General features: G+C 34.1%; 1 protein-coding gene across 1 annotated transcript in view; it reads right to left on the reverse strand.

The window, feature by feature from the left end:
- Nucleotides 1-16731, reverse strand: part of PFKP (phosphofructokinase, platelet) — a 36292-nt gene that overhangs the window by 3711 nt on the left and 15850 nt on the right. The window contains 8 exon segments of the mRNA XM_009582265.1: nt 825-886; nt 2009-2173; nt 11478-11630; nt 12581-12668; nt 13114-13184; nt 14056-14202; nt 15653-15722; nt 16441-16505. Coding sequence (XP_009580560.1) covers nt 825-886; nt 2009-2173; nt 11478-11630; nt 12581-12668; nt 13114-13184; nt 14056-14202; nt 15653-15722; nt 16441-16505 — 821 coding nt within the window.

Here is a 16731-nt window from a genome sequence, read left to right on the forward strand (position 1 = left end):
ATGCTCATGATTTTGAAGTCTGCATTACTTTTACTACACTGACATTACCGGCAGGTCACTTGGAATCCGTTGTTGAATAAGGTGGTGAAAAATATCATTTTAGGTCTGACAAGTTCATTATGCAGAGGAAAAACTACATTAAAACAAAAAGTCATCGACATTGCCCTTTAAAAAAGCATGGATAATGAATAGTACCTTAGGCTGTTCCTTACCAATATTGTAAACGTAGGATATTTTTTCTCCCTAGTCATATAACTAGTAGAACCTGAACAAATACAATGGTATCCTCATACAATTTATTGTGGTATTCCTTTTTCAGCCCTCCACTACTCAGCATACAGAAAATAAATGCTCAAGAAAGAGAGAAGCTACAGCCTAATTCATGCTGCCTAAGAAGGTATAATTTTAAAACATGCTAATCAATATATTTTAAATGTTTTGATTTTTTAAAGATATTTTATTCTCTGTTATCTCCTAAAATCTAAGTCGGATTTTTACAGTAAAGGCCATACTATATGTGTACACATGTATGCTAGTTTTCGCACTATCTTTAGTAAGAAAGAATCTACAATAAAAGACAAAGCCGATGAGAAAATAGGCTGAAAATAGGATAAAATATTAGACTGTAGAGCAAATATGTTTACACAGAAAGAAGGAAGTTTTGGACTTGAGCATCCAGACTTGCCTTCTGGAGCTACAGCTTTAGTAAAAATCTCATGCTAAAGGAATAATCAAGGAATATAGACTTAGAGTGTCTTTGCAAGTGGCCAAACAGCCTACTTGGCTGATCACTGATGCCATCTATTAAAACTACTTTTGCTTACCTCAGCACTAGACCACGCTGGATACTGGTTTTCATTTTTTCAGTCAAGTGTTCCACATTAGCCTAGAAACAACAAAAGTATTTTTAACAAGCCGTACAGAACTGTAAAACAACTTCAATAAGCCTACATATCCCCAGAACTTCTGTAAAGTATTCCACATCAAATAGTATGTGCAAATTCAAATAATCAGCAGGTTTTTGGAGATCCAGGATAATATACTGTGTACGGCTATTCATCTTGGGTTAAAACTGACTTCTTCCTCCACATCACAAATAACTGATTTTAACAGCAACACAAAGTTGTTTTTTTTGTATGCTATACTGGTATAGCACCAAGTTGGATAACGTCAATATACATAAAAATAAAGAAATTGCCACAAAAGATTGTGTCTTGCCCTTACTCCCAGTCCTTGGAAAAGTCCTGTTATGGATACAGTGAGGTACTGCTGTGCTGGTACTCCCATATATGACATGAAGAGTACACGCCACCGAGAAATGAGTGGGCAGGAATTACAATTCATTTCACACCTCTTTTCCTTTCAGGAAATTTCTATCTGTTTAGCTTTGTATTTGTCCATGGCCGCAGCTAGCACCAACTACCTCAGAAGTGTAAAAGCCTCATAGTAGACAAGTTCCATATCAGCTTACACCCTAATCTGTAATCTTAAAGCCCAAGATCTTTATTTTAGTAACACCTCCAAACATGCTCTGAATAGCTGTGGTATCAAAATCAGTATCTAATACACCTTACATGCTGTTCAACTCCTGACATGAATAGCCATCTAACACAATGGAAAAGGTATTTCTTTTTTTTCCCTATTTTTGTTTTTCTCTTAAAATTGCCCAGGTCTGTTCATTACATGTAATTTGAATTTCAATCAGAAGAATAAAAATGAAACAATTCACCTAGTAGTGTTTAATGACTACTACAATAATTTTGTCAGTTAACTGAATCTGATGCCAAGAATAACTGGTATATGTTCCTTTATATAATATGGCATAAGAACTGGCATTATATGAAAGTGCTTCTGACAAACGTAGCTTTTACATACAACCTAAAACCCTAAACATTTGGGGTTTTTTGTAACATGAGCCATCTACTTCAAATATACACATTATGCTATATATGTACAACAATTCTAGGATCTATTTAAAAATGAGGAAACCATTTCTAATGCTATATACCTGGAGCTCTCGAATATCAAACTGTTCTTCAAAGATATAAGCAGCATCAGCTCCTGCCGCAAGGGCCCCCATATTAGCCAGATAACCACAATAACCACCCATGGTCTCAATGATGAATAAACGACGCTTGGTACCACTGGCCGACTGTTTGATGCGATCACATGTCTAATCAAAGACAAGATATTGTAAGTTTAAATAAAAAAAGTCTGATTTTCTGTTTTTATACGTCATGCAATTTTACGTCACTTATCGGTAAAAGAGTTTAAAGAATTTATAAAAAATGCATCCTTAAAAATTCCAACATAGCATAACCCATTTAACTATAATAACTATGAAATAAAAGAATTCTAATAAATCATACACTGAACACCACAGTCAGAATGAAATGTTTTGCTACTATCAACTCTTATTTATTTGCTTCCTGCAAATACTAAAACAAGAATTAGTTTTGGTTTGTGCATAGAAAACTATCACAACTTTTAATTCTAACAGAGATACAAATAGATTTAAAGGAGCTTTTTAATCAGCTCTGGTATAAGTTTCTCTTCTTTGCTTTAACTCTTTGTTCATTACTGAAGTGTTTACTACTTCGTAGTATTATTTTAAAATTCACTGCATTCCCAGCCATACTTAACAGATACAGCTTCTTAAACTTAAGTCCTGAGCATGTATCACACTATTGTTTACTTTCCAATAATGATATCCACATAAATATAATTCTTTCAAGCACTACTGGAGCTTTTTTTTAAAAAAATGCTTTTGGTTTTTTATTAATAGGTACATACTTACTATAAAAAGACTGCAATCTCCACTTGCATCTTACTCTGACCAGCATAAGAAATGTTCTCCACAAAGACATCTATTACTTACATGCCACCAATTAGCACCAATATTTATTAGAGCTGCCTAAGAGACTTAGAAAATAACAGAGAAAGTCTCCAGTGTGGTAGGACCTAGGAAACTTAGGAAAACGTAGAAATCTGTGACCTAGATTACTATGCATCTCCAGGTTTTAATAACACTCAAAAAGCTGTTTGACAAACTCTCACTTCCCAGAATGAGTTCTTCTACCCTTCAAAGTTATTTTAAAGTCATCAGATAATGTATCTTCCTTTCAGAAAGCAAATAATAGAAAGAAAAAGATACTATTTCCTTCTTTGTCTTAAAAATAAATAAATAGGTTATACCAGGCATGGTGACAAGAGGAATTTTGCAAAACTGATGTACTGTTCCTACACCAGTTCTTTCTACTAGAAAGTGAGAAATAAAAGTACCTGGGAAGTTTGTAATCTTGAAACCTGAATTATGAGAATGTTAAAAAAATCCCTGTGCCTTACTGATTTTCTGAATGAGTAACTGCAGATGCTGTAATATTTGAGGTATTTGTTTCACAGATATTTACAACCAGAACCTTCATTCAGCTAACTGAAAATAATACTTCAAGCTAAATTAAGATTGTGAGCAATATGATCTTTAAAAATCTACCTAACAGACCACAGAACAAATAATGAATTGATACCTGAGAAAACTTAAAATAATAAAAGACTAGAACTTCTAACATCGTAAGGTTTAATGCACTGAAGGACTAAAAACAGTGTATGCATTTATTTAGATCACAAAAGCCTACGTTGAACTTCATCAGTTTTTCAAAATAACACTTTCTTTTACCTGTCTTGGATTTTACAATGTCCTCCAGCACTTTACTTTCCCCTTCCAGATGCGGTTTCATAAGAATTTTTGCAGAATATTGGCATGTGGCATATGGTAAACAGTAACAAATTTATAAAAATCCCCATCACTTTTAATAGTGGCAGATGCAGCACTGAACCAATTTTAACTCATTTTAAAAAAGCTGCCTGGAACTGGATGGATACTATGTGTTTAGCTTATGATATTAAAAAATCTTGGCTTTAGACACTAGAAGAAATAAATACACATGTGAAGATTTCCTTCATTTGGAGAGACTTAAAAGATTTGTAAATGCCAAGCTTTCTAAAAAAGTTTTCCAGCTGCTGGCAGTAGAATGAAATTTTCTGCCTTTTGAGAAGCTCTAAGTTCTAAGCAAGGTAAATCATTAGTTGCTTTTGGGATTACTCACTTTAGAATTATTTAGAAGGATTTCTATTCTTGACTATACAAGAGACATAGTAGAAACTTTCTACTATTCTTGCTCTCTCAGAATGACTGTAACAGAAATACCCAAATACAAAAATGGCACAGATGGATTTTAAAGAATCATCAATTCATATACTACTCCATAGACTAGAAAGGCCAAAGCTCAAATGCCTGATGCAGGTTTCAGAAGTTTTAAACATGGAGGCATGGTGACTCTTTTTGGAGTACTCTTCGGAATTCCATTGCTAATTGAGCTTTCATATGAACTGAGCCAGCTTCATGAAAAATCTGATATTCAAAACACCAAATCAACAGTGTTCTATTTTTAGCATAAACATTATAACCATAATGAAATTCAATAGATATACAATGATTTTTATTTTTTACTGAGAGCATTACTGAAAGCTGTACAAATGGCAATTAAAATAATAAAAGCAGTGAAATAAGAGGAAGCAGCAATATATACGATCATTTATTTCCCGTTGTGTTTTCATGTTTTCACTTTTACAGGTGCATCACTGCTAGAAGTGGTATCAGCCATAATTAGCAGACTTAGCCTGACATTTATAGAAGTAGGTAAGGGGGAAGCAGCTAAGGGAGTGGTAAAAGTACCTGTGTCCTGCCTACGAACATATTGCTGCAATTTACCCACACTACATCTTAGGTCATCTTCACCTCAGGGATGCTGTATTGCATCTCCCAAAGACCAAGCCATAATATATTCTGACACAGCTCTTTTAATTATCTACTGGATCTTTTTCACTCTACGTAAATGAATAACACTGTATCACAGCAGGAAAACAAACCTGCATTTCTCAAACCCCTGGATCTCTATTCTGACTTTCTTGGCCAATTACTTAATAATTAGTTATGTGGATTGATAATGAGGGGTTTGATAAAACCCAGAGCTGTTCAGAGGTTTACTCATTTGTTTGCATTAGACCTCAACTCAGTTCCCGTTGCTGCGGCTACAGCAGACTCAATAGGATAGTAAAGAACTTAAAGAGTTCATATAGCAGTTGTACCCAAGGGAAAAAGCTATGGCAGACTAAAACTAGAAAACTGATTGTTCTGACTGAAATGGAAAACTCATTCATAGCAAGTTCTGGCCTCACACTGTTTAGTTAGCATCAGTGACAGACTTAACTGCTTATGCTATGCATGCACTTAATGTATGTTAAGCTTAATGCAGTCTATGGGATTATTTATGTGTTTAGTGTTTAACCACGTACTTAACAGGCTCTACTGCACTGAGCTCAGTCATTAGCCTATGCAATAAATGTGGCATTTATTTATAAAACACATGCTTTCTTCTTTCACCTTAGTAATGCTGAGGAGCTGCGCAAGATAAAAACAAAATCAAAGCAAGCAAAATATTTTATTCTCAGTAAAAGCAAATGTCCTAAGCACTAATGCAGCAGTCGTGGATAACAAAACAGAGTCCCCAAGAGTTAAACATCCAACATAATTAATTTTTATTAGGTTAATCTTTAATCAGTCTTGGAAAACTTCTTAACTATAAAACATAAAAAAACCCACAGTAAATTAATTATTTTAGAGAACTAGACGTTTCAAGGTCTTTAGGTATCCTCATCTTACACATTTTATCATCTTAACTTTTAAAAGATATGCAGTCTTACCTCCACAATAGCATTCAAGGCAGTGTCAGCACCAATGCTAAAGTCTGTGCCTGGCACATTGTTGCTAATAGTAGCAGGCAACACACAGATAGGTACGCAAAACTCCTCAAAGCAGGAACGTGCCTCATGTAGCTGCAGACAACTTTCATAGGCCTGAAGCAGTGGTACAAGTATGAGTGATACATTCCTTGTCTTTGGATTGCTCAGATAATGACTCCTTGCATGTGATGGTAAATTTGGCTGTCCATTGGCCCAAGTAAATACAATTGGTGAGATTATTTGGGAGGGGATATCCTGTACATACCACAACAGTGCACTGGGGTTGCATTGGCACAATGCTCTTTGAAGAAGTGCAGAAGATTAGTGCAAGTTAATACAGAGTGAACGTGAAGTCTGCACAGCATAGAGGTCTGAAGCAGTTGGGCAGAAAAAGACAGCATAAAGGTAGACCAGAAATCATTCCACAAGAAACCACTTAAAGAACAAAGTTTGATACATGTTAAGGAGTTTAGAAAGTTAACTAGTAAAACACCTACAACTTGAAGGAAATGCTTAAAGAAAGCTGCTTTTTTTAGAAACTATGTTATCCTATAAAGTCAAGACACACATCTATTTCCACCAAGAAAAAATAAAAAAGTTTTGCCTATGCCTTCCAAGATTCCATCAACATCACACATCTGCCTCTATGCAGATAGACTGGATATGAGCCAAGAAAAATCCAGGAATATGTCCACATGGATAAATTAATAAAGTTTGCAAGTACAGTTCAAAGATTCTTTGAAAAGCAGCTGTAGGTCCTTGGGAAGATTCCAAACACTACAAAATAAATCATCATGTGAAAAGGATTAGGTGTTCCTAATAGATGTCAAAATAATACTTAAAGGTTAAGATTGTGCAGCTATTTTAAGTCAGTAAACATATTTTTTTAGTTACATTATTCCAATTCTTCCTAATCTAAACTAATCAGCATCTCTCATGATGCGTGGCAATTTTTTGAACTGCCTACGTAATGACTCTCCACAAGAAAGCCTGATTACATAGTATGCTACATTTTTCTTAATCTCTTTCTCCCAGAAAGGACTGACGTTCACAGAAGTCTCATCTTTTCAATTTCTCAAATCACTTCTCTGATCTGATTCGCAGATCAAATTATTAGATAGCTATCAAGCTATCTCCACAAATATCTATACAGTGTCTGATTTAAGTAATAACTTAGGAGAAAGTGCTGGGAAAAAAATTCACCTGCGAGAGTTCTGCTCTCTAGATTTTTTTTCCTAGATAAAGCAGATCCTATTCAGTGAGAGGACACGACATATGGCGGTAGATGCATGAAGTGCAAACTGACTTTCTGAAGTCTATCCCTACTCATGTATTTTGTAAGCGCAACTTTCAATGAAGCTCAGTGCTAGGATGCATTTCTAGTTTAAGTCTGAAATACAGTCTAAAAGACTGCACTTTCAGACCTGTAGCTCTGAGAAGCAGTATAAGCAGAAGAGCACAAATGGATTTTTTCTTTTTTTTTTTTTTTTTTTTCTTTTGAGTGGACGAAACTTCACTGAGAAAATTTCAGTAATTGCCTAGCCCAACTCAGCTCAGTCAGGCTGCTATGAATTTTTATTTCTGCTGAAAAATAAAGATGTACACTGAGTCACAGTGGCTTGGTAAAACCACATGGCTTCCTTTTTAGAGAAAACCTGAATTTCTCTAAAAAGTTTTATATTGAGACTTTTGGGAAACCAAGTTGAAGAGAGATTTAGAGCAATAACTAACACAATTGGTTAGTCTGCATTCATGATATGTTAAGATGCAGTTAAGATATGTTTTACTTGCATTAAATATTGCCATTTTATTTGATGCAAGTGATTTCAGCAAACATATCCAAAGACTGTACCTTCACCAAGCATGAGCATTAGATGACTATATGCAACATCTTCGCATCACTGCAGCAAAATATGAAAATGCTTTCAATAAAGGGTCACTTAATAATTATAAAGGGTAAACAAGTGATTGGTGGTTTTAACAATTGCTTTACAATTTTTTTTTAAATAAGTACTACAGTAAGATCATATAGGGATACTGTACTATGTCAATAAAATGGTTTAATCATTTCACACCCTTTTATTATATTTGTGTAATTAAAAAGGGTATTGCCATAACCAAGGATGCTTTATAAAAATAGATGCAGTCAAGCAAAGACTGTGGTTTGTTGACTTTATGTTGATCTAAATGCAAATGGCCATTGAAAGGGATGGATTTACTGCCCTAGCTCCACATCGAGCTGTTGCTAGAACCGAACTGGATGATAATTTAATTGGTTAGCTAGCTCGGCCAGGCTAATTTTCAGCTTCCTAGTATAGACAAATATGGAGCCACATATGCCAGTAGCAGCATTGGGAGGGTACAGGAGTCTGTGTTTTTCAAGGAAACTGCATGGAGACTGCATTAAGGCAATCTGTAACTGTAGCTTTATTCGCTCCTCAGTGAGAAAGGGTTTTCTTGGGGCTGTTTGCTATTCTTTTTCTAACAAAACCAATTGATCAACCTGTATCCCCTTCCCTTTGATGAAAGGAAAAGGCAGATTCTCAAAGAAACACATTAGAGAGTTTCAGCATCTTGCTTTTCCAGGTTCTATTTTTCTCCATCTCTAGCTGATATATTTTCTTTTCATTTCCCCATTTACTTCTACATCTCCTAAATCAAATGAATATTCTTCCATACCTTGTTCTGGTTTATTCCTCTTTCCATCAGTAGGCTTGTTTTCAAATTAAGTTTTCATCCTTTCCATTCTCTTTCCATGTTCTGTAGCTGAAAAAGTCTAACTTTTTATTCATTCTGCTTAATTACAGAGTAGGTTTCTGCTTGTCAGTTCCACCTGCAAAATGTATTGCTAATGCCTCTTTTTGATCAATATTAAGTAATCCACTTTCATTTAAAAAGAAATTTCTATCCGTCATGGTTATGTAGGAAAAGAATTAACACTTCTTTGTTGTCACATTCCAGAGGTCTGCTATCTGAAATAATAATTCTATTCGTTTCACTGGATTAGCAACATGAAGTTGAGAATATAGGTATTTTTATGATGGTAGTTATTTTACTGATGCTTCTTTTCACAGAAAAGTCAAAGTTTGTGTTCTTATCCTGCAATCCTAAACAATTTATTTCATATATCTAGATATATAAGCCTTAAGCATACCCTTCTCAGGTACAGAAACCTCCAGCTTTCCCTAGGTATTCTACATTGTGGAGTTTTCATTGACAATTGTTCTCACTAATATTCTGAAAACTGAAGTGAAAAATACAGCATAAGATAAATTTGAAACACTCTTCAAAAGACAAATCAAATTCTACTATTCAACTGATTACAAGCCTGTATTTTAAAACAAAAATGGAAAAAATGGAGCATGTCAAGAGGGTCATAGAATCTGTTATAGAATCTAAATTCTAATTATTGAGATATGTACCATCCACTATCTATGACTTAGGGAAAAGCACACTTTTGCCTAATCTCTTATTCAGATGTTATGTACCTGTTGGCCTGTTTTTTATTGCTTTTCTATTTAAATGCAGCATCTTAACACATTTTATCTGCAAATGTCTCAAGGTACTATTTACATGCCTTGACAAGTTTCAAACAACTTAACATTGACAAGTGTCTAGTAATGCCAAACACTAACAAGGCCTCATTACCCAACAGAAATGTACTTACCTTACTAAAAGTTGTCAAGAACATAGAAGTAAGAACAGCACCATAGAAAAACTAAGTGTGATGACATTTTGGTGTTCATAAGAGGTACTAATTTGAGAGCATTGAAAACTATGACGCATTTATTGACCTAACAGTGGCAATAGGAATAAAAATGCTATAAACTAGATATAATGGACATTCATGTCCATTTGCCACTTTCATTTACCACAGTCAATTGTACGACTTGTATTCAGTCTATCAGTCACATTTAATAGGGGGCATCACCACTATTGAACCTGATCTGAACATACAGTACAGGAATGAAAGGATACGTTTGTCATTATCAGTTTTAGTGAATCATGTTCAAACAATCAGAGCAGAAACTGAAAAAATACCAAGCAGAAATGTTTCCCCAACAGAAAAGTCTGCTCCTTCCCCCCAAAAAAGAACAAAACTTAATTTTCCATTGGATTGAATCCAAATCTTGCAAAGCCATTACATTTCATATTTATTTCAGAGAAAAATCTAGGCAAAATAAAATGCAAAAACAAGACGAAAGCTATTAGTAAAAAAATACCAGTTTGAAAAGTTTTCAACTACTGCATTGAAAATATGGACATACTGACATCTTATTATCTAATGAAGGTGGATGATATCTAGAAACCTAAGTATAAAGCAAAACACAACAACGAGAGAGACTGACTGACTATGATATATCCCACCCTACAGGAAATAACCTATAAAAAAAAGCCAGTTAGGTAAACAAAGCTTAAGAAGAAAAGAAAAGAAAAGAAGAAAAGTAGGTGTTATGCACAATCATTTTACTCACCTTAATTTGTGACCAATCATTTTGGAGAGATATTTTTATTTACCAGAACTGGAAACATCAACGTTTTTAACCTAAGTTGTCTATAAAGAATATGTTCAAGATAAATTTTAGTTAGCTTACAGTCTTGTTCAAGGCAATACTTAAGGAAACTGAAATTTCCTAACTGAAGGGTTTATTTTGCTGAAGATAAAAATATTTATGTTGGCATGGTCAAAAAAAAAAACCAAGCCAGGTGAAAATTATGTTAGTGCTCTTGAAGTTGATAGCATTTGAGGAATCCTTCAAATTTCTGAAAATAATATCATTATTAAAATCTTCAAATACATCTAAGTGATAAAACTGACATTTCATTTTCAAAAGCAACTTGAAATTCTTTTCCCACTTTACATGAGCACCAGGCTTGTTATTTTTCACATTTTAAAATGTAGCTCAATATGTACAATCAGTGAAAAAATTCTACATTCTGGCTCCAACATGGCTGGAGACAAAAATCAGAAAGTGGAACTTGTAATATAATATGGTAATTCATTGTAATTCGGTAAACAAGTTATAAAATAATTCTGTTTCTTCTTTATAAGTGAAAATGTAAATTCAATTTTGAAGACAAATGCAATCCTTTTTAATTTACATTGTATTACTGGATTTGATTTTTTAAAAAATATTTCATAATATGTCTCAACTCTTTTTTGTAGAATCTGTTTATTAGTAGAATACATGTAATTCCTATTATTAGAGAAATATGGATCTTACATTCTCTATTAGAGAAATAAAGATGTTACATACATAAATAAGGATCTCTTTCTGAACAGAACAACATTCACTCAGTGTTTTTTACAGCTGGGTATACTGATAATTTACATATAATGGGGATGTTTTTCCTCTACAGTGCATCAAATGATCATCAAGTCTTAGCTTTAGGTTTCTTTCTTCTACATACAATAGATATACGCCATCTTATTTTGTAGTTTACAAATTTGCAGGTCATTGTAGTTTCAGAGGAAACCCAATGGAAGCATTTGGGATCCTAAACCTTCTCTTTTTTAAATAGGTATCATGAATGTGGCTGTATCAAGTAACTATATCATTTTCCAGATTACATTTCCAAAGTTCTGGTCTATAAAAATATCCAGTTCTAGCCAATTTAGTCAGTTTTAACCAGAACTGCTTTGTTAGTAAGCACACACACCAGAATAGACTTACATCAGTTATAGTGTTCAGAGCAGTATCTGCACCAATGCTGAAATCTGAACCCGGTACATTGTTGGATACAGTTGCAGGAACCATAACCATTGGAACACAGAATTCGTCATATTTCTCTCGGGCAGCTGACAATTCCAGAAGTCCGAGGTATGCCTGTTGGGCACAGGCATTAGGTGAAAAATTAGGATGAATAAAATAAGGGCAAAGTTGGAATGATAAAATGGAAAGGGCCACAGGGGGAGCCATTTCTACCACAGCACATTTCAGTAAGTCAAAGCATTAAGGAACCACTAAAATCTAACACACAAAAAAAAGAAAGCATTAAAAACAGGTATACATTTGAAAACAAACAAATAATAGAACATTCATTTTCAAGGGACTATATAATTTAGACATAACAAAGTGCTTTGTACAACACAAACATACTGCAAACTAGTTCCCCAATCTTCAGGTACTGTTACTCCTCATTTAAAATCTTAATATTCCTGAACTAGGGCCATGCCTAAGAGGCTGGAAAAAGTGGGTGATTCATTCCTTATTAAGAAGCAATAAGCATGTTCTTCTCCGGGAATAGTTGGCAAAATACTTTCCTGAATCAAGATTTCAAATATTTATTATTTTGGTAAAATGAAATGAACACGAAATACAGAAAAAAAAGAAAATACTTCTCTAGATCAATTACAGATTTTGAAATGCACTATGTGAGAAAAAGTGGCTTAAGTAAGAGACCACAGTGCAATTGCTACTAAAGATCAAGAACTTCTGGAAGTATGTTCTAAGTATTGATACAGAAGAGACTGGAACTTGCATTACTGAAGTCTTTTTTTTTTTTTTTTTAATACGAAAATACTATCATGCTGTCTCACCTTATTTATCCATTTAGCACATCCTGTTTTGCAGTTACTAGTTGCTGTCTTGAATGTCAACTTTCCACAGAATCAGTGATTGACAGCACTTCTGATCCTAAACACTATTTGTGTTGTGTATCAAATATAGTTATAACCAAATGCACTTTACATGAAGACTGGGTAAAAATTAAAATGGTCTATTCCTTTTGTTAGGAATTCTACTCCACTTAGACATAATTAGACATTTCAGTGTACCTCAAATCCACCAATAACCATAAGGGCGTTAATGTTGTTAGTGCGCATCTGGTCAGCAATCTTCTCCAAATATTTTGCAGGAAGAGTACTAAAAATTATTAAACAAAAAGAAAAATAAAAACAATTTACAGACTCTACAGCAATAAGAACTAATTGCTAAGCTGAAACAGTAAACTGAGCAGCAATGCAATAGTTTTCATTTTATATATTTATCCATACAAATAATTCTTCCTGGCAACCAGTAAGGAATCATGTCAACTGTAAAGAAACTACAGGTTTGCAATCCTTTTAAGTCTAAGGACCCCAGAAAATTTTTAAATTAAAGTCCCAACTCCCATTTTCATTCTCTCTTCAGAGCTGGTACAGTACTATAAAGATACCCAAGTTGGAACGTAACGATTTAAAAAAAAAAAAAAAAAAAAAAAAAAGAGAGGACTTAAAACATTCGGTGGAGGGAAAAGAGCATGGAATCATACACTGGTTATACAAAATACTAGAATTCATCATATCAATTGGCAAAATATTGCCGTTACCGTTTTGTACCAAGAATTGATCCTCCTTGACCAGTCCAGCCTCCAACATCTCCCCAGCTGATTTCCTTTATCTTTGAGTAAAAGTAAAAAAGGAGATTCTGTTAATTATCCAATTACTTCTCTTGACATGCAGCAAACACCAGGTACTACTTAATGCAAAAGCTTGTTGGAACAAGTTGTTGGGCACAGACAGCACCAAAAATGAACTTGGCAAAGAAAGAAAACAGCATCAAGAGGTTAACTTGATTTCTCTTGAATTCCTACCAATCCCTTTCCATTCTGTCTATTTGTTCTTTCTTCCTCCAGATCATGATGAACTCTAGCTCCTTGTTTCATATCATGATCCTATTTTCACATCCTCTCCTACTGAATGTGAAATGTAAAAATCTAAAACTAGGTCTTCGAAGCTAGTTTTGGGACCTATGGCTCCAGTTAGGCATAGAAATCATAAGTCTTGTACCCAGTTTCTCCTCAGTATACCAACTGATGCTTAACATTTAAAACAGGGAAACAGAAGAATCTAACTCACCTGGGGGGGAAAAAAAAAGCTTCCTCTCTCAACAAGCACCACTGCAAAGTTTCTTATAGCAAAGAAGCACAAATGCAACAACTCATTGCACAGAACCAGCAATTCTGTTCTTCTGTGGAAAACCTACCATATGCTAAACATTGACCAAAATTTGAGGGTAGGATTCATCTGAACTAAATTTTGTAGCTATGCAGCATGTGATTAGCAATACTTAAGATTAATTTATCTATAGACTTGAATAATTGAGAAATACAGTTACAATTTGGGTTTTACATATCTTTATGAAATAAAAGAACTTACAGAATCAGTTCCCACAACAGTTATGACAGAACATACCTTCTAAGAACATAAACAAAGGTGGTGGTGTGGGATGGAGTACACACTACTATGTAATCCACACGTTTAATACTGACCTTCCCTCTAGCAAAACCTTCAAATCCATCAATGACTGCAAACATTTTATGGCCTTCAGTTATGCCAACTCTCACTGCAGCCCTCACTGCAGCATTCATTCCAGCTGCAGGGGCACCAACATTTAGAACTGCCACATTAAAATTAGTCTGCAAGAGAAAAATAATATTTAATAAGCACTTTAATTTCTTCACCGTGATTAATTTGTCTATCATATTCAGTTGCTAAATATTGGAATGTAGGAAAGGAAATTTCAAAGCCCCTAAAGCCCCAAAATTTAAAGTTAACTAGAAGATACATACACATATTTCCCCATTAGCAGAATATCACATAGAAACAAACAGTTTAAAAAAGAATGTTTGTTTTTAAATAAGACTTTATCACATTTTCATTTGGTTTGCAGGTTAAGTTGTTCAGGTTTTTATATTCTAGCTCAGCTACGTTCAAGAAAGGTAAAATACCCTGCATTATTCAACCAGTTTCATGCTGTTATCAAAGCAGTAGCTGACATGTTTCATCGCAGTCTCCTTGAAAGTTTCTACTACGACTTTTCATTTGTAACCAAGTTTCCTTTACTGTGTGAAGTTTTCCATGACATATTACGCAGTAATTTTTGTCAACTAAAATGGCTAGCTGTGATCATGTTACTTGCTATCTACAGAATTTCCGAACAGATGTCAGCTATTCAAATGAACTTTTCCTATTTTCAATACAATTTTTCTCCCTAATAATATTGAGAAGATAGTATTAATCATTACTCAAATATTTAATTGGAATAAAAAAATCCAAAAAACATAACAGTAACATAATCATGCAAATAAGGTAACAAATCATCACAAACCACAATTAAAAAAGGAATTAACCAGTGAGGTGACATAGCCACCAACTATAGTCAAAACCAGAATTATTCAGTAAACCATTAATGAAAACAAAAAAATCCTGTCTGAAATATGCTTGCACACAACAAAGCATCTACTTTCTAATAAATCCAAATTTCCTCTTATACACAACTTACAAACTACAAAGAAAAGAAGAACTAAATGTCCACTGCTGTATTATGCACAGTGACTTATTAGATCAGGTAAACGTGATGCATCTGTCTTCACTATTCTATCACATGAATTCCTGGACTTGCCCCTGTTCTTGAGCGGTTTTGCCCTTCAAAAGGAAGGGCTAGAATTCTTTTATATTGAATCTTCCTCCTTTATCCCAAGATTTTTAGACTCTTAATCATGATTACATCACCTTTCCTTCTCCCCATGTTATGGAACAAACAGCATAACAGTAACTATTAGGACTAGATACGATAGCAATTGGGACCAGACACATATCCAAGACAGAAAGAAATTGTCTAGCAGGAAATCTTCTAGTTGGAATGGTATTTCACTTTAAAAAAAATGTTAGTTATTATTAGAATAAAGTTGTGTGTCACAAGCATCTTTCTGCCATTATAATATTTAACTAATTTTATAAAATATCCTATGGCATAGGTTTGAAGAGAGTATTAAGGTGGGATGAGGGGGTGTGAAGAAGAAAAACACTGTTTGTTAAAGATACCCCAAAAGCAGACATGCATTGCACACTCAAAAAACCCCTTACCTTTGGAAGCTCGGCATCTGGTTTTTTCTGTGACAGCAATTTGTAGGTGTTAAGGTTGTTTTCAAAGCTCCTAAAAAAGAAAAGTAAATAAGGTAAGATAAATAAAATAGTAAATTTTTCAACTTAATAGTTATTTTAAAGAAACACTTGAATTTTTCAGAAACTTTTAAAACCAGGTATATAGTATCTGGACCAAAGTTATTACAAATGCAAAACACAATAAAAACTGGAAATAAGAGAACAGTGGAAAATATTCAATCCTGTAAGATAATAGTGAGAAAATATAAAATAACTATATAGCTGGCAAGTGAGTTTTATAGATTGGTGATAAAGCATTTTATTAACAGAGCATTTTCTGTTTCAAGTCATTTGATGACACATAAGAGTGCAGAATGTCTCCCTCCAACATTATTGTTGGAAAACTACCAGCTACTTACAAACAAGCTCACAGGATTGGCCTCAAAATCTTAAATAAACAAACATATGGTTGCTACCAGCCAGCTCATACAACACAGCAGCTCTTTTCTTTGTGACTAGTTATCCTAATATCAGTCACTAGCCTGACACAGTACTGAACTACAGTTTTCTTTGTTTTGCATGTTTTTATGCAGATAAGAATTTCAATTATTCTATTTAAGAAACTCTTCTTCTGTCTCCTCTATTATTCTCAAATAAATAAAACCATATGGATATTAAATTATTCAAAATAAAATGTCAAGTGCCAGCAGAACAGCAAAGCAATTCAGCTTTTCTAGAGCAAATAAACTGATAGAAGTTATTGGCCATACCTTCCACGAAGCCTCACAGCCTCAACAAATCTTCCCTCATCCATGGCTTTCTGGACTTCTTGAGTCTTGAAAAAACAAGTTGATTACTCAGTAAGTTTAAAAATCACAGGAAGTTGATTATTTAATCTAGTCCAGTAAACAGATCATTCTGAAATAGCTTTGCAAAGTGAAGAAAGAAATACTGACATTTCATTAATTTATGAGCTACCTCTTATCATAGCATAAATTACACTGGACAGGAGAAGAACAAAGTAGAAGCAGACACCTAAAGCCTTCCGGGGGAGGGGGGGG

The sequence above is a fragment of the Fulmarus glacialis genome, unplaced genomic scaffold (genome assembly GCF_000690835.1).
Source record: "Fulmarus glacialis isolate BGI_N327 unplaced genomic scaffold, ASM69083v1 scaffold1197, whole genome shotgun sequence".
NCBI lineage: Eukaryota > Metazoa > Chordata > Aves > Procellariiformes > Procellariidae > Fulmarus > Fulmarus glacialis.